This window comes from Typopeltis vanoorti, chromosome 2, assembly GCF_054136105.1.
Source record: "Typopeltis vanoorti isolate ZY-2024b chromosome 2, IOZ_Tvanoo_1.0, whole genome shotgun sequence".
Lineage (NCBI taxonomy): Eukaryota > Metazoa > Arthropoda > Arachnida > Uropygi > Thelyphonidae > Typopeltis > Typopeltis vanoorti.
In genome coordinates this window covers 59,774,686-59,801,902 of record NC_143550.1, presented here as the reverse complement: position 1 = coordinate 59,801,902, position 27,217 = coordinate 59,774,686, and the positions used below count along the sequence as shown (strand labels likewise).

The following is a 27,217-nucleotide window of genomic DNA, read 5'->3' as shown; positions in this document are numbered from 1 at the left end:
TCTTTGCACTTTCACTTTCTTGGTTTCCCTGCATAATTGATCATTACAAAATGAAATTAACAGTTATGATTTAAATTTATATGTATATATTTTCTGCATAATTCAGATATTATGCTCCAATTTTTAAAGTAAGATACTTTTGCTTATATTCTATCATTCAAAATATGTATATACACATACATCAAATGTGAAATTTCATTTCCATATTTTTACAATAGAACTGAATTTTATATCGCCTTTGATAATTTAACCCCCTCCCCCTGTTGCATCACTCACACACACCTGAAAACTGTTATGAAACATGGTACAGTTTTTATTTAATTCGTTAATTTTCTCTAGTAATTGTTCCACATAACTTTAATTTTTCAACACAGAAACTAGATGGTGATTATTATAAATCAGAAAATATACATATTATTTCTTGATTATTCTAAATCAGGAAATTATGTAATATTGATAGGGGAAATTAATATAGTCCTGTTCGGGAGTACAAATATTGATAGAGAGATACCTGACTGTACTGTTTCCAGTTCGTCTTGAAGGTGAATTTTTTGAGTAGTTTTTATAAAGAGAATGATATATTGTTCTTTCAAAATGTCATCATCATTAAATTCCTGCCATGTACCCTCAAGGGGGTGTACAGGATATGATAGTACTACATGAAAAAAATTACATCATTACTAACTTCCTATCTACAATTTTCCTCCAAATCAGTCTGTTACTTGTCAAGACTCCAACATTATCAGATCTTATATTTCTATCGTCTAAGGCACTTTGTACCGTATCAATCCACCTATATCTTGGTCTTCCTCTGGGTCGTTTTGCTGCCAACGTGGCAGAGAACACTTGTTTTGCTAATCTTTCCTCGCACATTCTGTTTAAGTGACCATACCACCTGAGATTAGCTCTGCTAATGCATTCCTGGATGCTGACAATGTCAAGTTGTTTCCTAATTTCCTCGTTTTTAATATGATATTGCCATTGATGCCATCTGTTCATGCCCCTAATCTTTCTCAGGATTCTCATATCTGCGGTCTCTAGTCTTTGGTCAAGTGTTTTATTTCTGACCCAGCTCTCAGATCCATAAGTTAAAATTGGTTTGAACACTGTCTTGTATACAGCTAATTTAGTGTTTTGACTAATTTCTCTCTTATTCCATATAAATTTATTCAGTTGACTTCCTACCATACTAGTTTTGTTGATTCTGTTGTCCATTTCCATATTTAATTTGCCATCTTCAGTAAAAATCATGCCTAAGCAGCTGAAATGTTTTACTTGTTCCACAGGTTCCCCGTTCACAACACAGTTGACATTTTCAACAATTCTACCTATTTTCATTGGCTTTGTCTTTTTAATGCTGACCTTTATATCATATCTATCAACAGTTATTCAATTTAGTCAGGGAATCTTGCAAACTTGTAGCGGATTTATTTAGAAGTATAACATCATCCGCATAAACCAAAGAGCTGACATTAACATCTCCAATTCTGATATCATGTTTAATACCACTTTCCTTCATAACGTGATCCATACAGATAATGAATAACAGAGGGGATAATGTACATCCTTGTCTCACATCAGATTTAACATTAAACCTTCTTCCTGTACTTCCTTCAATTCTAACTGCTGACTTACAATTCAAATAAAGACAAAGTATTGCTTGATATAATGCCCCATTCACATCATACAACTGTAGCATTTTGAACAGTATCTCTCTTGGCACCTTGTCATATGCCTTTTCCAGATCAACAAAACTTAAATACAGATCTTTGTGATATTCCCATGCTTTCTCAACTATTTTTCATAAAGTGAAGATCTGATCCTGACAGCCTCTATTTGGCCTGAATCCAGCTTGTTCTTCCACAATTCTTCTCAACCGTTTCTCAAGTATACTTGCATAGATCTTGCCAGGAACACTCAGTAGGAAAATACCTCTGCAATTCTCAAATTCAGTTTTATTTCCCTTTTTATATATGGATACTATTAGAGCTCTACTCCAATCATCGGGAATTCGTCCCTCTATCCAGGCTTTCTAAACTATGCAGTGCAGCCACTGTAAGACTTTTATAGTACCATACTTCAGCATTTCTGGTTGATTATCACCTACTCCTGCTGCCTTTCCACATTTCAAGCCTTTGATGGCTTTTTCTTCTTCAAGTATGGATGTGTATTCCTGACTGCATGCATGGTCAGTGTTTTTTACTACTGTGCTATCATCACTGCTTGTTTCTTTTAGCAGTTTTTCAAAGTAATTACTCCATACTTCAAGGATATCTTTTTCTCCTGTTTTCATGTCACCTTTATCATCTCTCTAACTCCTTTTACAGCACTCTTATTCCATTTCTAAACTTCTTCAACAATCTCCAGGATATCTTACCACCTTCTTGATATTTATTTTCTATGTTCTTGCCAAAGTCCTCCCATTACTTTTGTTTAGCTAGTTTTACACAGTGTTTAGCTTTCTTACATTTGTCTCTGTATTCTCTAAGAGCTAAAGCTGACTTATTTGCCAGGAACTTTTGATATCCTTTCTTCTTTTCCTTCACTGCCTCTTTAACTTCCCATGTCCACCATGGAGTTCTGATTTTTCTATCCTTGCAGACAACCTCACCACATGCCTCTCAGGCTGAATCAATCAGGGTTTTCTTCAAGGCTTGCCAATGAATCTCCAAGGTTTGGTTCCTGTTCTCAAACTCTTTCATTTTTTCTTCAGTAATCTTTGTGTATTTTAGTCTACAGTTCCCATTTGAGAGCAGCTCAACTTTTATTTGCTTTAAAACTTTCTTACATGTTATTCTTTTCAATACGAAATTCAATTTCATCCTGCTCAAGACTAAATAGTGATCGCTTCCAATTTCAAATCCTCTGTACACTCTGGTGTCCTGCACTAGGGAGAAAACATCACTATCAACAATAACATAGTCAATGAGACTTTTCTTATTCCTATCCTCTTTTCTCCATGTGAATTTGTGCACATTTTTATGTTGGAACATGGTGTTAGTAATAACCAGTCCATGTCTTGAGCAGAAATCCAACAGGTATTTGCCATTATTATTAGCTTTGCTCTTTTCTCCAAATTTTCCCAAAATATTTTTGTATGTCTGACAATCATTTCCTACTCTGCTATTTAGATCCCCAACAAGGACCAACTTTTCCTTTTTCATTGTGTCAGTTGCTTTTTCTAAAGCATCAAAAAATTCCTCCATTTCTACCTTAGTAGAACCTTCTGTGGGACCATAGGCACAAATAAGTCTCATTGTCCAATTCCCCATTGTGATATTTGCCCATCACTCTACTTGAGACTGTCTACCATTCAAGAAGATTAGCCTTGTATTTAGTGTTGAATACTATGGCTACTCCTTCTTTTCCTTGATTGTCATTTCCTGAATATAACATTTTGTATTTATTGCTCAGAAAGATCTCACCAGTTTTTGTCTTTTTTGTTTCAGTTACCCCTATTATGCCGATCTGGTACTTATCTAATTCTTCAGCTAGCTCCATTTCTTTGTCATTCAGGCTTCTTATGTTGATAGTACCGATCTTTAACTCTGGTGATGTTGAGTTGGGGTGTGCTTTCGGATTTGTTCCAGTAGCTGACTTTTTGCTGTTCGCCCTGTTTCCCTGGCGAAAACAACAGGGGCCTTGTTTAACCGGACGATGCCCCAGCCGGCATGAAATTTTGTCATGTTGTACCATCATTTTCTATATTGGTTTAAGCCAAGAATACAATTTGGTTACCTAAATCCCAAATTGCCAGCCCATCCTCGTTTGTTCAGTATCCAGGTAGATACCAAACAGGGTGCACCACAAGAAGGTGAGGATTGGACATTAAGTAAGAAGCACTGGTCGGTTCTCCGCATTCCTTTAAAGGCTATGCGGAGGTCTCCTCTCAGTTATACAGCTTTGGCCCTTAAATACCCCAAAAAAATTTCAAAATGTCTAATAGTATATTTTCGAAGGAATTAAATATAAGAGGAACTGGAATACTCTTTCCAGTTCCTCTTGAAGACAAAATTTTAAGTTGTTTTTATAGCACACAGAATGACATATTATTCCTTTGAAGTGTCTTATAGTACATTTTCGAAGGAATAAAATAAAAATAGGGATAACCATGGGAATATCTCATGCTTTCTCTGTGCAAACTTTTTTCATATCACCAACCGCAAGACTTTGGTATCAGTACCACGTTATTACTATATGTAGGGAAATCATAGATGAGACTAAATATGTTTTTTCAAGCCTCCAGCAAACTGAGTGATGGCCTTGCACTGTGCTTTGTTGCAGAACCAAATCATAATTATATCAGATGTTATAATGGCAAAAATAGTAAGAAAAAAATCATCTGCACTTTCTTTTCAAAACAAAACACAAAGAAAGAACGTTGTATATTTAGTCAATGAAAAAGAAAATGCTACATATTTTTCTTCTGTTATCTGATTTTTTTTTCGTGTAGTACAAAGAAGAAATCACTGCATATAACATGGGGTATGCAAGAGGGCAAAAATCTGGAAATTGATTACATTATAACGAATAGAGAAATCAGCAGACATAACGACATTTTCTTCTAGTTTAGATATGTTGCACTGTTGAAGTAGCTAAACCTTTGCTACTATTTTACACTAAAATGAATGGGCAGGTTCCCCCAAGTGATTTATGTTTGTAACAGTTATCTTGTGAATGATTTATAAAATAAATTCTCTGAAATATCTGCAGATTGATTAGGTCTATACCCCCCCTCCAAAAAAAAGAAGATTATGAAATGCATATGCAGTTTTTCTTTTAATATAATTCAAATCCTCTTTTTCAAGATAATTGCATCAAATAATTTATAATTTTTCGATAATAAAAGTGAAACATCATTATAAATTAAGAAATTATTTTGGCATAAATAATGTATCAGCATGTAAAAAAATGTCAGTATTTCAGTTAGGATATCTGCTAAACAACAATTGAAAAGGAAACAAGACATTTTTGATGTATTCTGCACTACAGCTTGAAGCACTTTAGTTTTCTCTCTTTTCTTTCTCAATAGCAATGAGAGCAATAAGCCTTTAGCTTTTCCTCCAGCTAAGAGGATAGTATCAAGTATTTCTAAGACGTAGATTATTTCAGCAATAGCAAGCAGCAGCAGCAGCAGAAGTAATATTTAGATTTTTTTAAGAAAAACAAACAAAAATAATACTACTGAACTTTCTTTTGTGTGGTATGCATATAAACAATTTTGCATGGTGAAAATATAGCATGTTATTTCTAAAATTTCAAATAATTTCAGCAAACAGTAGAACAGCTGATTTTAGATTGCAAAGAAATAGTACAAAATTAGAAGCTTCATGGTACAACAATCTTATTGCCGTATTTCTTTTGTCAAAATGGTAAAATGAAGTAATAGTTTTTGAATACTATCTAGAAAAGCTTTCAAACCTGTAGAAATTTAGAGTAGTTATGCAATTGAGTTCCAGGAGAGGATAAGGAGGGGTGGGGGTAAGCATTAAACAAAATCTCAGAATGAGCAAAAATTTTGAATCATTCCGTATATGATATCTTTCATATTATATTTTCAACATATCTATGAGGATATGTACTGGATATTATCATAATATGCATAATACAAAAAAAAAAAGAAAAGAAAAAGACGAAGGTGAAGAATCACTGCTAAAATATCACTGGATATAAATTTTTGATTCCAAAAAGATTCACAATCGGAAATAGAGTAATGCAATTTAACATTTGCTGTTCATAAAGACAAAACAAAAAAAATCGTTTCTAAAACTGAAATGTGATGATCCATATAATGGTGTTTTGCTAGAAAAGAAAGCAAAAGATCGTATTTATTTCAATAAATATTATTTAAAAATATATATACTTGACATAATATTTTCAAAGCAAACATTTGAAAATACAATTGCGAAAAAAAGTGTTTCTATATTATAAATAAAGTGAAAGAACAATCAGTGCAACTCTTCCAGTGCACTGATTTGAAGAATAAATATAAATTTACTATCACTAAATAGATTCATTGCAAAGGCTGATCGGTAGTCATTTCAGGATTCATTATTTTCGCACATGTGAAATACGTATCGATTTTTGGGAAGAGACATAATAAATCATTTTAGAAGCAAAAAAGGTCAAATATCTTAAGACAGTAAAGGAAATTCCAAGTAACACAATAGACGTAAAGACAGGTTGTTGGATTCTGAATATATAGAGATTTGAGTAATTAATATTTGATTAAGAATCCAACATGATCTTCCATCACATAAGCTAGACTTGTAATTATTATTTAATGTAAATCACTTGTTTATAAATTAATATTCATGTAACTACCTTTAAGTTCTATTAATAATTAATTAATTAATCAAAGATATATAATAATAGTGAAAAGACTGTATTAAAATATTATTAAGTTTATTTTATTTATTGCTATGTTATATTATAAGAATTTGTATTCAACATTTTAATTGCGTATTAATTGAAATGTAAATATTCCTTATTTGTTCCTGTATGTAGAGGTATAACGTTATGCAATGCCTCAGTTTTATTATATTTTGTTTTGGTTGTCATGGAGACATATGTAAGATAGCTAGCGCGAGTTTAGAACAGTGTGGCAGATTGGTATTGAATGGCTGGAAAGGATTTTAGTAGAAGTAGAGCACGAGAATAATTTCAGTGGGAAGAAGGGATATATATAAGTGAAGAACAGAGAAAAACGATTCATTCGGGGGAATCAAAGTGAGATAATAGCGAGTCGGCGAGTCAGTCAAGAAGCTCGCTAAAGTCTACTAGTCGAGGAGCAAGTTAGCTAGTAAGTTGCAGAACAACAAATAAAGCAACGGAAGATAGCAAAGTAGCAACTGGATAACTAGCGATAATTTTGTTGGGATTTTGATTCAGGACCGACCTTTCAGGAACACACAGAAACTTGAAGAATAGCACGGAGTAACTAAGAGAATACGTAGAGGCAGCAAGGTTAAATTTAAACGATAGCTGTGCTAAGAGATATAGTGCCTAAAAGATTAATTAAATGCTGGAAGAATAGGCAACTGTGCATAAAAATTTCAAGTTAAAGAATTACTGCGTGTTACTTTAGTTCATGAGTTATTAGTAGAATACTGAATTGGTCAAGTGATGTCAAAGATAGTACAAGCGTTTTGCTCCAAGCAAGAACCTTTAACTATGTGAATTGCGACTATTAATTTATTCAGTTATTACTAAGAGCATTTGTTTTTAATGAGTGCTGTTAATTGTTTTAAGTGAATACAGTTATAAAAGGTGTCCGTATATAAGTAGATGAACAAGAAACTTTACCAGTAAGAATTAACCAACTTTGTTATTCCTATGCGGAGACATGTGTGTGTTTCTTCCTAAAATATCCCTACATTAACAGTAACTTTTGCAGAGATAGCTGGAGTGTGGATCTAAGAGTGTATACTGAAGAAGCGTTTCCGCCCTTATATTGTATTTGAAACTTAAGTAACTATGAGATATTAATGTAATTGGTTACTAAGGAACTTTATGACATTGAACTTTATCAAATAGTTAATTGAATTTTGTGAAGGCTGTATTTCAGACAACAGATTAACCATTGCCTGAAGTTATATGACTATATTATCAGATGAGCCAAAATGTTTGTAATACCTTATTCAGTAAGTTAAACTAAAGTGTATAATTTGTAAGCCTATATTAAATGTTTGTTTTGTTAATCTAAAGTTGTACTTTGCCTGAATCTCTTTTACTGCACCGTTCATAAAATAATCGAACCAAAGCGGGTGAATTAAATAAGTTAAATAAACTTGGCCTGTATACATAATAACAACTCATAAAAGGGAAATAGTTGAGAGTTGGTTTTACTTTAATTCTTGGACTAATTTAGATATAGAGTGGCGCAGTCATTAAATACAAATTTTCTCTATATTTGGATTAGAAATCAACTAGCAACTTAATTTTTTGTTTAAGAACATTAGTGACAAATTGACGGATCCAAAGTATAGGTTAAGACGAAATAGGATCCAACAAGGTGACACAAAGGTCACTCACCAACAGTTAATCCACTAATGGCTCTAGAATAGCCGTAATGGGATTAACAGCAGAGGAAGGTAATGGCATGATTAAAGGTAGAATGCCGATGAAGCTTTGATCCATGAAAAAAGCTAGGGTCTGGCTATTTCATCCACCTCAGCCAGTAGGGGAGTTAAACTGATCAAAAATTATAGCATTAGTGCAACTTAGTTAAGAGACGATGATAATGCCACAGGTATGGAATGTCAGGGATACTGTAACCAGTGAAACCTGAAATTCGGCAAGCAGATAAAGAGTTGAGAGAGAGACAGTAAACTTGAAGCATTTTTGTGCAAGATAAAATGCCTAAAGGCCAAAATATATGGTTGGTTGCTGCTATAGGGATATGGATAACATGCATCATCACATTAACTCAATGAGCACATGACAATCACTATGGGGAGATTTCAACTATAGAAACACTGAAAGAGAATAGCACTGGAGAAAGGAAATGGAACTTATGCAGCTATTGAGAGATAATTACCTAAAACAGCATATGATGGAAAGTATCCTGGGTGAGAGAATACTGGATCTGGTGACAGCAGCTGAGAATTTGTCCATAATTAAAGTAACCACTTTTCTCCAAATGTGGAGAGTGATCATGCAATCTTAACTTGGGAAGTGTCTGAGCATGTGGAATTTTAAATTATGAAGGGTTGTAAATGGAACTACCAAGCTGATGATTAAGATAGGCTCAGGAGCCAGCTTGGAACAGTGCTGTGGCTTAAGAAACTGCAAGGGAAAGATGTTAGTAATTCATTGGAAATGATCAAGGATGCCAGATCTAACTATTATTTCTACTAAAAAGAGAATTGAGTTAGGAAGAATTAATGTGTGCTACATGAGTGATGAGAAAGGATCCTGTGAAAATGAAGAATAAAGTCATATATCTTCGGAAAAGGGCCTTGACAGAGAAAGAAACTGGCTATGAACATTTTGTCATTGTGAAAACAAAGTGTTTAGTCTAGTCTTAAGTGTAAGTCTATTTTTAAAAGGCCTTGGATCCAATTAATTCTGTAGTTAGTTATAGTTATGTAAAAATTTGTTTGAAGTGTATGTATATTGTTTGTGTTTTATTAAATGTGTTTATTTTGTATTTTGGTCTTGAGTCAGTGATTATTTGGATTCTGAAAGAAATAGTAAAAAAAGGAGATCACTGCACCAATTGGAACGAACCCTTGTGCATATATAGGTACACTCCGAATTAAAAAAATAATTGTTAGAAAACGAGATCAAATAAAAATCCTATATTTAAACAATGGCGCAGCTGACAGGATTGGTTGTGACTTAACTTATTTTTAGAATCCAGAAAGTAAAGCTTGACTCAAGTAAAATGGCTACAGGAGATAGTAATTCTAGTAGGGAAATTTCTTTAGTTAAAGATGAGGAATTTTTTAAGTTTGTTAATCCAACTTTTGTAATACCTTCATTCTCAGGTGACAGTAGTAAAAGTGTAGAAACATTTTTTAAATATGCAGAAAAAATTAGATTTAGGAAAATGGTCAGATTTTCATTTGTTGATTATGCTTCGTAATAAATTATTGGGCAAAGCCAAAACATTTTTAAACACATCTCCTTTACTGAGAGACACTGACAGTTATGCAACATTTAAAAGTTTGCTAACATCAGAATTTTCAGGTGTAAGAGAATTAGGGCTTAACATTTGGAAAATTCATCAGTGCATTCAAAGTAATAGTCTGTTTCAGAATATTATCATAGACTTTGGAGCATTGCTCATAAATTTACTGTTTCATCTGAAGAGAAATCCTCTTTAGAATAGTTGCTGTTTAATCAATTTAGGCATGGTCTTAAAGATAATTTGAAAGAAACAGCATACAAGAAAAAGGTTAAAAATCTTGAACAGCGTTTTGAACTTGTTAAGGAAAAGGAAGAGAGAGACTTAGAGATATATTTCATTCCTCAAACAATAAACATGTGAACTTTTTTTCAGTATAATGACACTCATTCTCCTAGCATTGTGGCTACAGATAAAGTGAGAGAAGGAAAGTCTAAGGAAATTTCTGTAAATCTAACAGAAAATGTTCCAGAATCTGATTTCAAGGTACAATTACATGATTTGGAAAAATTAGAGGAACTGAAAACATTTCTTAGTGAAGAAATAGAAAGACAACAAAGACCAATAGTATAAGGACAGGAACTTCTGTTTAAGATGTTATCAGATTTAACAATATCCAATAATACTACAGATAATCAATCTTTCTCTTGTAAATCTAATGGTGCTGACAGGAATAAAACATCTCAAAGGAGATATGTTCCAAGATGCTTTAGATGCAGTAAACCAGGTCATTTTGCTAAAGACTATTATGTTAGGGATAAATCTTGTTTTCAAGATAAGAAATCAGAGAATAATTATTATTCCAATATTATACTGGCAAGGACAGAAATGTCAAACTACTCATTGGACATGGGTAAAGACATAGACAGCTCCAACCCTAAAAGAGAGTTTGATGTATTCTTATGCTAATGGAGATAATCCTTTGACAGTTCTACAAGGATTTATTGAAGATGTGCCTTGTGAAATCTTGCTTGACACAGGTGCATATATTTCACTAATTTCTTATGGTTTGTTTAACAGAATTAAATCTATAATTCCAAATGACATTTCAGTTTTAAGTTGTCCAATTAAATTAAAGGGTATATTTGAATCAGAAATTTCAGCTGATAAGCAAATAAATGCTTTTACCTCAATTCCTTGTTTTCCAATGAAAGTTTGTCATCCATTAATAGTTCTTCCAGAATCATCTAATCCAAATGTACAAGTAATATTTGGAATTGATTTTCTGAAACGTCATTCTTTTGCATGTAATTTTGTTGATAATACAGTGTCCTTGTGTGGACTAGAATGCGTTTAGACAGGACATCAGATGACAATGGAAAATTAGAGCAGTCTCCTGAAGTTTTTAAACATGTTAATGATAATGATCAAGTGTTTAATATTGAGACCCTAAAGAATAAGGAACCTAGTTCACAAATTTGGGAAAAGGATAAGATTGTCCAAGCTCAGAAAGATGATCCTGTACTTAAAACTATTTATGAAGCAGTATTGAAGGGTGAAACTCAACTGGATACATTTTTAAACCTGAAAAACTTATATTTAGATAAAGATGGGTTACTCTTTTCTAGACAAATGGAAGAAGGTTGAAAGTGAAAATATTGGCACCAACTCAAACGATTCCTCGGATTATGTACACTTTCCATGATTCCGACTTGGCAGGATACCAAGGATTTTCTAGAACTTGGGAAAGAATAAAGGATCGTTATATCTGGAAAGGTATGAAGAGTGACATACTCACATATGTCAAATCATGCCAAAAGTGCCAAATAAGATCCCTTTTTAGAGGAAAAGCTCCATTACAACCATTTCCAATTCCAACTAGACCTTTTCAGGCTGTTGCTATTGACGTAGTAGGTCCACTGCCAATTACTAAAAAAGGCAATAGGTACATTCTAGTAGCCATAGATATGCTAACTAGATTTCCTGAAGCAGTGTCAATGAAGGATCAAACTGCAAAGACTATTGCAAGGAAGTTTTTGAATATGACAATTTGTAGATATGGAACTCTTCAGACCTTACTTTCAGATCAAGGAGCAAATTTCATATCTGAACTGTTGTTACAATTATGTAAATTACTTAATGTTAGGAAGATTTTTACTACACCTTACCACCCACAGTGTAACGGTATGTGTGAAAGGCTGAATAAAAATATAAAGCGAATACTTTCCAATCTCGCAAATACTAAAATGAATGATTGGGATACATATATTTCTCAAACATTATTTGCATGCAGATCTACTTTTTATTCTGCTAAGAAAGAAAAACCATCTTTTGCTTTATATAGCTTTGATCCAATCTTTCCTAATGAACTTGTTTCAGTCATTCCTAATACAGGATACAAGGATATAAATGAGTATCTGGAAACAGTAGTAGATAAATTTTCCACTACTCACAGATTAGTACATGAAATAAGTAAATTAAGTTCTCAGAAAACTAGGCAGTATATAAATCATTTTAGAAAATATATAAGTCATTTTCACCAGGAGATTTAGTATTGTTAGATGATAAATCTAGTATAAAAAGCATTGGGAAATTACGAAGAGGAAAGCTTTAGGTCCATATAGAATTTTAGAGAAATTTTCTCCTGTGAATTTTAGGATTCAAAATGTCAAAAATCCTAGTAAAATTACACTCTGATAGGTTAAAAAAACTATTTTTAGAGAGTAGAAATTTAGTTATATTAGGAGATAATATGAATAAAATATTGAAGGATGAGAGTTGTTTTCCTGATACTAAGTGTGCATCTCATTCACAATCAAATAATAGGAAAGGGAATAGTTTTAAACCTCATATTTCAAATACACAACAAGGGAGAAAATTAAGAAATTTGGGTAAAACTAAACTGCAGGAAATTTTAGAAATCCCAAGGCACATAATTCAGATAATGTACAATGTAAGAGTGACAATAATCAAACTGACTCTAACATTGATGAAATTATAGCAGAATATCATAGGTTAGTTAATATAGACTTAAGTAAACCAGAGGAATGTGAAAATACCTCTAATTTAGTTAATAAGAATAAGAATCTCAGACACCTGTAGAATTTGATTCTGATAGTGATGATTCTGCAGATTTTGCTGATAGGTTAAAAAAACTATTTTTAGAGAGTAGAAATTTAGTTATATTAGGAGATAATATGAATAAAATATTGAAGGATGAGAGTTGTTTTCCTGATACTAAGTGTGCATCTCATTCACAATCAAATAATAGGAAAGGGAATAGTTTTAAACCTCATATTTCAAATACACAACAAGGGAGAAAATTAAGAAATTTGGGTAAAACTAAACTGCAGGAAATTTTAGAAATCCCAAGGCACATAATTCAGATAATGTACAATGTAAGAGTGACAATAATCAAACTGACTCTAACATTGATGAAATTATAGCAGAATATCATAGGTTAGTTAATATAGACTTAAGTAAACCAGAGGAATGTGAAAATACCTCTAATTTAGTTAATAAGAATAAGAATCTCAGACACCTGTAGAATTTGATTCTGATAGTGATGATTCTGCAGATTTAGAGCATAATTCAAGTAGTTATAATAAAATATTTGAGAAGTATAGAAATGAGATTTGTAAATATAATAAATTGGAAGAAGAAATTCAGAATTATCTCTAGCATCAGATGATTCTGAAACTAGTGATTCCTACTTGAAGTAGAAAAAGCCATCAAAGGCTTGAAATGTGGAAAGGCAGCAGGAGTAGATGATATTCGACCAGAAATGCTGAAGTATGGTGGTGTGAGAGTCTTACAGCGGCTGCACTGCATAGTTCAGAAGGCCTGGACAGAGGGACAAATTCCCGATGACTGGAGTAGAGCTCTCATAGTATCCATATATAAAAAGGGAAATAAAACTGCATGTGAGAATTACAGAGGTATTTCCCTACTGAGTGTTCCTGGCAAGATCTATGCAAGTATACTTGAGGAACGGTTGAGAAGAATTGTGGAAGAAAAGCTTGGCGAAGAACAAGCTGGATTCAGGCCAAATAGAGGCTGTCAGGATCAGATCTTCACTTTACAACAAATAGTCGAGAAAGCATGGGAATATAACAGAGATCTGTATTTAAGTTTTGTCGATTTGGAAAAGGCATATGACAAGGTGCCAAGAGAGAAGCTATTCAATACGCTACAGTTATATGGTGTCAATGGGGCATTATATCAAGCAATACTTTGTTTTTATTTGAGTTGTAAGTCAGCAGTTAGAATTGAAGGAAGTACAGGAAGATGGTTTAATGTTAAATCTGGTGTGAGACAAGGATGTACATTATCCCCTCTGTTATTCATTATCTATATGGATCACATTATGAAGGAAAGTGGTATTAAACATGATATCAAAATTGGAGATGTTAATGTCAGCTCTTTGCTTTATGCGGATGATGTTATACTTCTAAATAAATCTGCTACAAGTCTGCAAGATTCTCTGACTAAATTGAATAGCTGTTGTAATAGATATGGTATGAAGGTCAGCAATAAAAAGACAAAGACAATGAAAATAGGCAGAATCATTGAAAATGTCAACTGTGTTGTGAATGGAGAACCTGTGGAACAAGTAAAACATTTCAGCTATTTAGGCATGATTTTTACTGAAGATGGTAAATTAAATATAGAAATAGACAACAGAATCAGCAAAGCTGGTATGGTGGGAAGTCAATTGAATAAATTCATATTGAATAAGAGAGAAATTAGTTGGAACACTAAATTAGCTGTATACAAGACAGTGTTCAAACCGGTTTTGGATCTGAGAGCTGGGTCAGAAGTAAAACACTTGACCAAAGACTAGAAACCACAGATATGAGAGTCCTGAGAAAGATTATAGGCGTGAACAGATGACATCAATGGCAATATCATATTAAAAACGAGGATATTAGGAAAGAACTTGACATTGTCAGCATCCAGGAATGCGTTAGCAGAGCTAATCTCAGGTGATATGGTCACCTAAATAGAATGGGCGAGGAAAGATTAGCAAAACAAGTGTTCTCTGCCAGGTTGGCAGCAAAACGACCCAGAGGAAGACCAAGATATAGGTGGATTGATACGGTACAAAGTGCCTTAGACGATAGAAATATAAGATCTGATAACGTTGGAGTCTTGACAAGTAACAGACTGATTTGGAGGAAAATTGTAGATAGGAAGTTAGTGATGATGTAATTTTTTTCATGTAGTACTATCATATCCTGTACACCCCTTGAGGGTACATAGCAGGAATTTGATGATGATGATGATGTGATTCCGAGAGTGAAAATAATGATGAGCAGGAATCACGTTATTTTTTAAGATCTAGGAATAAGCATTAAAAGTTTTCTTAGATATAAGTTAAATATTTAAAATTTAAAAAAAAAAAAAATTTTTTTCAGAGAAAGATGAAACTGATGTAAAAATAATCATAATTTATAATTCTGAATATTTTTCCGTATTAGTTATTATTATATTATAATATTACATATTGGTTATTATAATATTAAACTAAAACTAATAAATATTAGAATATTTATTAGTTTTAGTTTCTTAACACACATTGTCGGCACTTGTGATTTGCCCGTTATTGAAATTATTTTGTCAAAGTGATATGTAAAGCATTTAAAAATTTTATGTACTTACCGAATTTGAATAGTTGTGTTACTTTAAACAAATTTATTGTAATTTAAGTTTTGTGTTTTAGGAAGACATTCTCTTGTCGCTAACGGAGACACTGTGTCAGGCATTATGCTTAGTTTCTCGCTTGCCACTTTCATGGAGTGTGCATGCTCGCTGAGAAGGTGAGCATGCGTTGATGTGTGATTGACAGCTGACAAAAAGCATTCGGTATCGAAGCAATGGGTGTAAACAAGAAGAGTGTTTGGAGAGAAAATTAGAACACAGGCCGGCAGACATTTAGATTCAGAGGAATTTGAGTTTTTTTTATGTGACAGTCAGAGGAAAATCAATAGTATATTCTGAAAAAGGAATCGTGGAACTATGAAGTTTCAAAGTGGAATAAGTATTGATAAATAAAAGAAAATATTGCTATAGATGTTTTAAAAGGAATATTCGAGGAAACGCTAATTGGAAGATTAATAGTATATTCCGAAAAGGGAATCGTAAAACTGTGAATTTTTTAAAGTTGAAGAGTTAAGACTGTCAATAAGCATTAGTGAATAAAAGAAGAAATTGCTATTTATGTTCTAAAGGAATGTTCGATAAAACTCTGATTAGGAAGTTTCATCTGTCTTAAGGACGCAGGATCTAACTATTATTTCTACTAAAAAGAGACAGAATTGAGTTAGGAAGAATTAATGTGTGCTACATGAGTGATGAGAAAGGATCCTGTGAAAATAAAGAATAAAGTCATATATCTTCAGAAAAGGGTCTTGACCGAAAGAAACTGGCTATGAACATTTTGTCATTGTGAAAACAAAGTGTTTAGTCTAATCTTAAGTGTAAGTTTATTTTTAAAAGGCCTTGGATCCAATTAATTTTGTAGTTAGTTATAGTTATGTAAAAATTTGTTTGAAGTGTATATATATTGTTTGTGTTTCATTAAATGTGTTTATTTTGTATTTTGGTCTTGAGTCAGTGATTATTTGGATTCTGAAAGCAATAGTAAAAAAAGGAGGTCATTGCACCAATCAAAGTGAACCCTTGCGCATATATAGGTACACTCGGAATTTTTAAAAATAATTGTTAGAAAAAGAGATCAAATAAAAATTCTATATTTAAACAATGGCGCAGCTGGTAGGATTAATATTATGATAATATCCTCTATATAAATAAAAGTAAATCTCTTTCTATAAGCCCTCCTATTATATTTTATTAATGATAAAATGTGAAATTAATGGATCAATAACACTGTGTTGCAACTGCTACTGAAAAATAATAAATACAGGCCTTTAGTTCCATCTGTTTTGTTTCTTGGCAGTCACTTAATAGTTGAATTTTTAAACAATTTTTTTTAAATTTCTTTCCTCACTGAGAGAATATATGAAAGACTTGCTAAATTAGACAAAAATAGAACAAGAGTCAAGATCATGAGCCTTTTGCCAAGGCAGTATGACATCAGTTACCTGAAATGGAGAAGATATAATTGCTAATAATTCAATGCACAGACTGTGCAAGAGAAATGGTTTGTAGTTTTAATGTCACTCTCTTATAGCATATTTGTACAATGGGTGCAGTTAAGGTGTTTTATTATTTCTACTTTTTTTTTCATTGAATTTTTTTTTAAAAAATATAATCCAGAAATCCTGCCCTCAAGATTAAACATAAAACGTTCAAGCCACTTCACATATATACAATTTAAAACACTGTTTACAATTAATAAGGATCAGACTTTCCAAATTTTTCATATGGAAATAAAGTTATTCCAGTTCAAGTTAGGATGATGTAGTAGTGCTTCAGCACTCTCCTTGAACTCAAATTCAATTTTTTTTTTTTAAACTGGATATATATATGCATCACCCTTATACCTACCATACTATACCACTCTAGCACGCACTTGTATTTCCTTTAAAATCTATTATTATTCTACCTTTCTAAATTATCAGTTACACTAAAAATAATCTGCAAATTTCAAATATTTGGTTATATACCATATTAATGCCTCTATAAAAAAGGGATTTGTACTTTTTATGACTCCCATAAGAAAAGTTGTAAACCCATAGTAAATTAGCACCATAGGTAGGCAGGATTTTTTTTACTAATTTTATTAGTTTTATATTTTTTAAAATTTACTTTTTATGTAATCCAGAAAACCAGCCTTAGAAAACAACCAAGGAGACTTTTTTCAAGTCATTCAAGATCCTCCAATAAGTGAGGGAGTGGTCTCACATTAAGTAATGAAATTCATCTCCCACTTAAAGACAATCACAAACATCCATATCCATGGCAGTATTCAAGCCTGCAGTTTATTGGTAAGAGAGCACATCACTAACCACTTAGCAAAGGCCAGTAACTTGCATGATGGATAACATTTAAATAGATTTAGTGTTAGCTGCTTGAAGAAACTGTTGTTCGGTGAAAAAATGAATACAGGTATAAAGAAAAACTAGATACAACAGGACAGCTGTATAAGAACTTAAGACAAACATTTTAAGATAGGAGACTGACATTGTTATGAGAGAGAGAGAATGATAGTATAGGAGGGATGATCCACACAATGGTGAGACTAGTTTTGTCAGACGACAAAAGCAATCCTCTATAGAGAACCAGCATGTTAAAGGTTCTATTCCATTCAATCTATTCATATTTTATAATTCAATGACTGTAGTTAGATAAGGGAAATGCATATGTTACAATACTTTTCAAATTTGCCAAGTCCTTTGACAGGGTTCTACATTGATCGTCGTTATAAACTCAAAGGAATGGGTATGCAAAATAGGCCTGTGCCATGGATGGGAGAGTAGTTGAATGAGCTAAAGTAACTGGTATTACAGAGCGATGTATGGAGGTACCATACATTTTGAAAAAAAAAAAAAAAAACTGATTCTATGGGCAAATGACAGTGAATGTCATTGCAATGTTGCTAAGAGGAAGGTTATGTATTTTGGACTGTACACACTGCAAGATATGGCCAATGAATAAAAACTACAGACCTGGGAGCAATGAAAAGCAAAGTTAAACTTAGGACCACACTGCTAAAGTTGTGAAGTCAGCACACTGCATAACTGCACTGTTGTAGGAATAAGGAAGTTATTGTTCCAATGCATAAGACTAATAAGATCACATATTGACTACTGGCTCATATATGGTCACCTGGGTTCCGAGGAAACAAAACAACTGAAAAGAGCAGAGGTTAGGTAGCAAAATTACATCTGGCCAATAGAACTGTGATGGAATATGCTTGTCAAATTATAAATAACAGATCAACAAGGGGGACATATATGATAAAAACATAAGTTGGTAAGAGAATCTTGCATTGTAGGCTCAAGTGGAATTTTACAACTCATGGCATGTGGGTGGGGACTCGGGATCATTCTTGGAAAATAAGTAAGGGTGTGATTAGGAAACATGAGGTCCAGGTTCTTCTCACGGCATGTGGTGGTGAGTGTGTGGAATGAGCTACAAGTGAATGCTATACCTACATCTCCAGTGAATGTTTTTAAAGAAAAATATGGTAAATAGTTAGGGTTCCATTAAGGAGGAAGTACAATAATAGTTCTGTCTTTGATATTTTTATATTTTAAATCATCACAGATTATTCCAGTTTTATGACCTATCTCTAGTCCTGAGACTGCTGGATATTGTATAATGCATTGTGCTATATAAAATACATAAAACAATTTAATTTTGAAATTATGAAATATTAATGTTAAAATAATTATAATTTCTACAAGAAAAAAATTATGAACATACCAACATTAGCAACATAAAGTTTATTGTTGTATATGAGAGCCATTACAACTGTAGTTCCACTAGATATCTCAGTCAGAATTGCATGTAGCCGATTAACATCTTCAGGATACTTCTGGTAAGCTTCACGAGTACTTATTTCCTTAAAAAAAAAAAAAAAGTCTGAAGTTTTTTTTTAAGAAAATTGCATAAATTATATATTAAATTAAATTAAAATTATATAATTATGAAGTTTACATTCCTATGGCTTGTAGTATTCATAATTATGAAATTAATACTGCCAATATATATATATATGATTTACAAACAAAAGATTATGAGACCTATAGCATATCAGCCTAGTGTGGGTAAGAGGAGAAATTTATTGATATGACTTTTATATAGTTTACAGTTGTAGCTGTTGGGGAAGAGAGAGTGTTCCAAAGAACAGAGGTAAATGAAATGAAAGAGGAAGAGGTTTGAAAGTGGGTGGTAAACAGATGTTACCCAGCAGCTGCTCTTGTTCTTACAGTTTTTGAAAAATGTGGAGGAAAATCAATCCTCTCAAGAGACAATTTAGCAGAATTATGAATTATTGAAAATGTGTGAGTAGTATTCTGAAGAAGGAAAATCTGATCATTTTATTATCTGAGTGACATGAGCTTTCTTGTGGGAAATTATAGGATTGTGTTTTAGAAGCATTGAAGTTCACAATGTTAACTTCACCCTATTGAAGAATAGGGAGGAGATCGGAGTTTAAGGAATTTATTATGGAGGATCTTGAGGCTTCAAATGACTGAGCACAACAAGGTTTGTTGAATGAGAGGGAAGAGTGGAGTGTACTATCATCAGCAGAACATGCCATTTATGTATGGAAGAAAGACTGTGGATGAAAGTATAGAGACCCAGGTACAAACCACAATTCAATATAGAAAAGAATAATCAGACAGATTAATGACTTGCTGCTTACCCACTCACTCCACTGCATTTGCACAGGTGTTTAGTTTCTATTGTATGCATCTGCTATAAATATTTCCATGACAAATGTTCATAACTAGCATCAATAATTCCTCTACCACTGTACCAAATCCAGTGAAACATATACATCTGCAACCCAACACTCCTTCACAGTCCAACAAACTCACAGAACAAGCTTCTCTTCCTACTCATTCATTTCTGCTACTGCTGTACTCTGGAGCAGATTCTTTTTGTATGTGTTTCCCACTTTCTCCTTGCTTCTCATTTTTCATTCACAGTACCAACATACATGAGAGGATGGTTGGTCACCACTATTCTTTGTCTCTACACTATTATTTGGTGCATTATTATATTGCTTTTCAATGACCATTTCTTCAACAGAATTACAATGGTTAACCTACATTGCATTAAACTTGCTTGAAAATGTGGACTGATATGTATAATTAGAAATAAATGTGCTTATGTCTGATTTATAAACATACACACACACACACACACAGACAAATATATATACACACATATCAACCCATATATCCCCACATACAACAGATCACAAAACCCATAAATCACCAGTGCCAAGTAGTTAAGGAGAAATAAGGAATCCATGAACAAATTTCTTGAAAAGCTGGGGGTTGTTGCATTCACTGGAGAAAAACTGATATAGGGCTCTTTCAAAGAACAGAGGTAGATGGAATGAGGAATGGTGATGATGATAATGATAAGAAAATAAAAATTCATATTCTCATCATCATTATCCTCATTATTAGAGGAAAGCTGAGGAATGGTGACAGCTAGTTTGTTGGAGCAATGTTCAGGAACAGTGCCTATGTGAAAGTGACTAGAGGAAGTCTGTGAGAGAGAGACTACCTGTTAGGTGGAATGCCTCTTCCATTTGTGTGTCTTCAAAATCTTCCTTAATCAAGAACTCTTAAGGAAGTTTGGGGTGCACCATCTAAAAGATTAATAAATGTTAGGAGAGAAGTAATGTTATAGAGGGGAAAAAAACAAAAAAAGCCAAGTCCATTGGAGGCTAAAGAAGTTATGGATTAATATGTTTATGCCAGGATAAGCTAAATGTGAAAGTTAGTCCAAGAAAAGAAATCTAATCTTAACTGGAAATCAGAACATTATATTAATACCACTGGAATATTGATATTAAAATATTCTTAATAATATAATTACTGAAAATAAATAACAATCACTAACTCATTATTTATGGCCATAATTTAAAACAGCAACATCTAAGCTAAGCTGTGCTATGGAAAAAAAAAAAAAAAAAAAAACAGCATTTATTGAAGCAAACTTATTTACATATTTTGCCTATCATTTTTTTTTTATGTTAAAATAATTAGAAAATTAAAATCCTTTTTTTTATGTAACTCCCACCCTACAAAAGGTTGTAAATTTATAGTACAATAGTACTAAATATGAGCTAAGAATTTTTTCTCCTATTTTTATTAATTATATATATATATATTGTATTTTTTAAATTTTATTTTAAAAATACAATATATAATATAATTTTACATAACCCAGAAACACTGCTCTGGAGACCAAACATGGAACTTTTTTTTAAGCCATATCATGCCTCCAATAAATAGCGCAGTTGCCTCACACTGGGTGATGAAATTCAACTGCTGCCAAAGGACAATTACAAGAATCCATATAGCAGATGGAGAAATTCGAACCATAGCTTGGTTGGAGAGTGCACGATTTATATTTTACACACAAACCATTATGTCAGGCATGCCACCATCTGTTAAACTGCAGAATTCAATTTAATAACTAAAATAATTGTTCTTTATTTAAATACTGTTTACAAGAAAAGAAAAAACTAATTCTTAAATCAGCCTGCTATCAGGATTATTTCTCATAATTGATGGCAGTTTATCATATTTTTCAAAAATAATGCCTTAATTTACAATAACTGCACCTACACAAAAGAAAATACATCAATGAAATAGAAAAAAAAAAAGCAAAAGAAGTGAAGTCTATACTTTCTTTTTATATATTATCTTTGAGCATAACCTTACTCCCTTTCAATATATTCTCTCTGCTGCAAAACAAGTTTCTGAAAACAACTGAACTAAAACTCAAGTTTTTCTCCAAAACATTTTCTCATCTCTACTTGAGCATATTTGTCAATGTCACTTGAGATGATATTCACTTGAGGAAACAATCAAAAATCCAATGGAGCTAAGTCCAGGCTCTCCCCACATGAAATCATCCAGATGATGTCTCTGAGACGTTTCAAGACATTCAAGTTTGCAACTTTAATCCTTCATGAAAAGAGCTTCCTTCAAACATAATTTGCTTAGTGCAGCCATTTGCCTTGTATCCTGTTGAGTGCTACCACATGACCCCTTTGTGAGCAATTTGAAAATTTGAATGTGTACCTGCTTTCCACTCGAAATTGTTAGTTATACAAATTGCCACAAGTTGATTTGTCTGAACTTGCACTGCATATATAATTTATATAATATGGTAATCACTGATGCTCTGTAAACATTTAAAAACCCAGGGTGACACTCAATGAGTGTTAAAAATCTGCTTGAGTGTATAGGGCTCAGCATCAAATTATGAAAGTGACGAAAATAATGACTGCACTTATTGGTAAAATGAGGGCAATAGATTAAAATATGAATGATGGTTAGTCTGACATTACACAATCATACATAGGCATGTCATCATCCTTCAAAAGGAAGGAGTATATAAGATGACCATGACCAGGGCTCTAGAAATCCACTCACCACATGCAAGTTATCAGACAAGTGGCAGGTGAATTTTCAGCCTCTTTCTAAATACATTCATAATGTATTGCCTTACTTTCTTTGCACAATTAACACTTTTTTTTTTTGTTTCATTTGAAAACATCATCTCATTCACTGTTTTACTTTTGAGAGTTTTTATTTCCAGGGAGTTGGAAATAAAACTAGACCTGAAATCCATAATTTAAGTGTAAAATCTTGTATAGAAGGAATTTTGTACAAAATCATTATATACCAATTTTACTTGAAAAAGAAAGTCAATACAAAATACTTGTAGTTTAATTAACATTTTTTCTTTAGTGTATTATGTAATCTAGTAAATTATTAGAAAGAATTGCTAAGTTATTTGACTGCCAATATTGTACAAACTATCACGTTGTACAATATTGGTGGTCAAATAACTTAATCCCAGACAGGATTAGAAATGTGAACCTGAGGCTATCGTCAGGTGCGAAGGTCAGGGAGTTACGGGGTTTTCCCGCAATGAATCAGCGATTTCGTAAGGGGAAGGAACCCCTGGTAGAACATCTGGGGAACTAGATCTGAAGAAGTCCCAAGGTCGTGAAGGTAGAATAAAAAGGAAACAGGTGCTATGCTCCTGGCTCAGGCTCTGGTTCGCTCTCTCTCTCTCTGTTCCTGACTTGTTCTGGTGTTGCATCAAAGAGGTTCCTGGGTCCAGCCATTCCAAGGATGGAGGAAGGATATCCCACTAGCAGTATTTCAGCGATGATAGGAGATTTTTAATGGCAGTGTCGGCCTATTCGAGAAGTCCAATCGCGAAGTTCCTTAAGTGATCTCCGAGAATGCTGTATCAATGTTGCCGTGGAGTAGTGTCTGTTTGTGGTTCTAACGCGAAAGAAGATTACATTCGTGATCTCTAGGATCTTGAATGCTGAACTGGCTGAGACAGGCTTCAAGTAAGATTAATGTAGAACTGTTATGGATTGTGAACCTTAGAGCAGGAACTGTTGATTATGTAGTTGTTAGTATAACGTAAAGTTGTGAAGTCCGAAAACCGCACTTCTGAATTATTGTGAAATAGTTATCTGCAGAGTGATGAGCATTTGTTAATGTTAAAAGGTTATTGTTAAGGGTTAAGAATTAATTTTGAAGGAGAGATTGAATGTGATGCATATTTAAGCATAATTCTGTTAAAGGTCTAAGTTGAATGGAGTTGAAATGTGTGTGAAACTAACCATGTGTCTGACGTATATGTGATCGTATAAATTTGTCTTCGTCTTTAAGCTATAGGCTAGAAGTGCTGATTTAATTAATTTGAGAACCAGACACATATGTTGCATTGTTAGCATAGCAGAATTGATAAGAATCAGATAAAAATTGATTTGTGTGAAATCCTTTTCTTTTATGTTGCAATTACCATGTCTTAGTATGAATAAACTGTTTTGTTTGTTAATAACATGCCTGATTTCGACTTACCAAAGCACTTCTTATAAAAATATAGAACCTGTGTGTGTGTGTGTGTGTGTCCTTAAAGTTAAAGTTAACCACGACTGACTGATAGTAAGAGTACTGTTGAATAGCGAAACTGTGAACAGGATTTGAAGTCAAAGAAAGGAGGTCATTGATGTAAAGGAGGAAGAGTGTGGGTGATAGCACAGAACCTGGACGCACTCCAGCATTGATGGGGAAATCTGATTAGAGGAAACCATGCACCATGACACACAATGAATGACCAGTGAGGAAGCTGGCAATCCAATCACAGAGTGTAGAAAGGAGGGCCATAATGGCAGCTTGTTCAGGAGGCCTTGGTGCCAGACACAATCAAATGCCTTAGAAATATCGAGAGCGATAACACGAGTTTCTCTAAATCTTTCCATGACCTGAGTCCAAAGGTGGATGAGATTAGCTAGGTCAGCTGTAGAACGAAAATGATGGAATCCATATTGGTGATTGCTAATTAACTGATGAGTCTCCAGGTAATGAAGAAGCTGGTTGTTGATAACCTTTTCCATCATTCTGAAAGTACGGAGGTGAGAGCAATGAGATGATAATTAGCTGACTTTTAGTCTCCCTTTTGGTAGAGGCTGAATGTGGGTTTGCTTCCATGCTATAGGGTAGATGCCTGCAGAATGAAAGTTTATATAGATGATAGAGGATCAGTGTCAATTCTGGAGCACAAGTCTTGAGCACAAATGAAGGAGGAATACCATCTGGACCAGGAGTTTTATTAGTATTAAGATTAATGAGGATTTTTCGGATGTCCTTGTGATGAAAGTTCAGAGGAGGCATTTTTTGTTCAGTGGTGGATAGTTTGTGTAGATCTGCTTTGGTCGTCCAGGCAGCAGTTGAAGGAAAAATCTGATCCTAAGAGGTCTGCCTTTTCCTTGGATGAGGTTACCATAGTGCCATCAGGATGAAAGAAAAGTAGCAACATGGAAGGGCAGAAGTTATGCTCCAACAGCCTTAGCAAGGGACCAGAAGGCTGACTGCCAGTTGAGTAAGAGGGAGGCAAATTTATTGCATTTCATTCTTATAAAGTCTGCTTTGGAATTATTAATAACTTTTTTACACATGTTTCTGGTTGTTGTGAAGCTGAATGAGAAGTTGGAGTTTTTAATTTAAGTCATTGAAACATAAGCTGCATTTTTATCACGGATGGCAGAGGCACATTTTTTTGAGAACTAGAGCTTTGTTACAGGTTGGGGGGGGGCAGTGGAGTAGGAAATGAAGGCTCTCATTCCAGTGAGGATTATTTCGGTTATTAGTTCAGTGCAGGTGTAAAGTTTAAAAACAGACAAATAAAATAAGAGAAAGAGCTAGAAGCCATAATGGAAATATTCTTGAGCAAAGTTCAAGATGATATATTGTTATACCCTGATAAGTTAGAATATTGAAATTTATCTTATCAGTGTCTAACAGAGCAAACACCCAATAAGAAACATAAGATTATGCCTGTTATCTAGATATGAGTAGTTATGAATGCATTAATAAGAAAAGAAAAGAAAGAATTGTAGAATAATGAGATGTTACTTACTTGATATAAAAAAGGGAATATGTAGGAAAAGGGTGCAATATTAATGGTATAATTTAATACTGAGTTAAGATTAACATTACCTGAAGTGTAAAATAACCTTTATTGTGAAATAACATGCAAGGCCAGACCAACATAATCTGTGTAAATGTAAGCTCGAGGGGCAAAGCAGACAGCTGCCCCAAGCGGTCTCGTGCTCGCAGAACGTAACTAGAAGTGGCGGGAGAGAATCGGACAGTATGAGGTCAGACACACGTGACGGCAAATTCAACGTGCCATGTGAATGGCCAAAGTTACGCCGATGGCCGTTAGGGAGGAAGCATAAAAGGGTTAGAAACCCCCCCCCTCTTGTTTCTTAGTTTTCACCTCACGTCGATCGGAGCTCTGTGGTGCGAGGTCCATCGCTGGCATGCGATTGGACGGTTTTCGGCGGGAAGTCTAATCCCGAGATACTGCAGCAGGCTATGCCGCATGGAACGTCTAAGAAAGTACGTGTCCGGAAAGCTGTAACAAAAGAGATCAAATAGAAGATCACGTTAGCATATCGATGATCGGAAGCCTAAACCGTGCTATAGAAACAAGGCAGTGAAGAAGGAGTTTAGTGCAACAAAGGAACAGAACCATTGTGAATAGATAAGTAGATAATTTGTTATTTGATCTTGTGTGTATTCCATGGAATTAGTATTATTTAAACTTAAAAATGAAGGACTCAGAGAGATTTCTTAGAAAGGACTATAGGCAAGAGAGTTATTGTGTAGAAGATTATGAGTGGAATAAGTATAATACGAGTTTGAATATTGAATATGTCTAAAATATGTTAAAGAGGATTTGACCCAAGGAGTGATTGTTAACTGAAATTCCAAAAAAATTGAAGATTATGGTGTGAGATTTATGCTTTGTGTATAATAGTTAAGGTTGATAAAAATTTAATGTGCTTTTCTGTGGAAAGTGTTGGAGTTATCAGAATTGATATATTCTTTAACTAGGTTTGAATGAAACCTTTTATTTCGTATTATTAGTAGTATGTACATTTTGCTAAATAAACCTTGCTATTCTTTAACCTATTTTGAATCTTTATGGAATTTGATGCACACTTGTAAAATTAGTTACGAATCTGGGTGGAGATTTATAGAAAATAATATACGGTCACGATTGCATATCTCGTGTTATCTTTGTTCACTTCTTACCAACATCTCAATTAACATTCTAATTAATCTAATAGTCCTAAGTGGCGCAGCTTCAATAAATAAATTTTCTAGGACTAAACGAGAAGTTGGTAACGAAGGGTCCGTTACATAGGTTTTGGCTCGACCCTGGGGCTATTCCTTTGTGACCCAGAGAAACCACTTGCCTCACATAGGCAAGGCTTTAAGGAAACACATAAAATATATGATTTAAAGGAAATGGGACACAACAATATCGAAAGCAATATTAGCATTTAATGCATTTACTTGATCGAAAACAGGGCTCAATGAATACACTTGCCACTCAAATGTTGCTAGTAGATGTAGATTAGACAAAATAGAATATTTTTTATCACCA

The 27,217-nt window shown here is 33.5% G+C and overlaps 1 protein-coding gene across 1 annotated transcript in view; it reads right to left on the bottom strand.

The window, feature by feature from the left end:
- The window catches only part of LOC150109068 (TGF-beta-activated kinase 1 and MAP3K7-binding protein 1-like), a 133,076-nt gene that overhangs the window by 61,019 nt on the left and 44,840 nt on the right, over positions 1-27,217 (bottom strand). Inside the window, exon 4 of the mRNA XM_090405299.1 lies at positions 18,962-19,100. Within this exon, the coding sequence (XP_090261425.1) occupies positions 18,962-19,100 (139 nt within the window). The remainder of the gene's footprint in view (positions 1-18,961; positions 19,101-27,217) is intronic.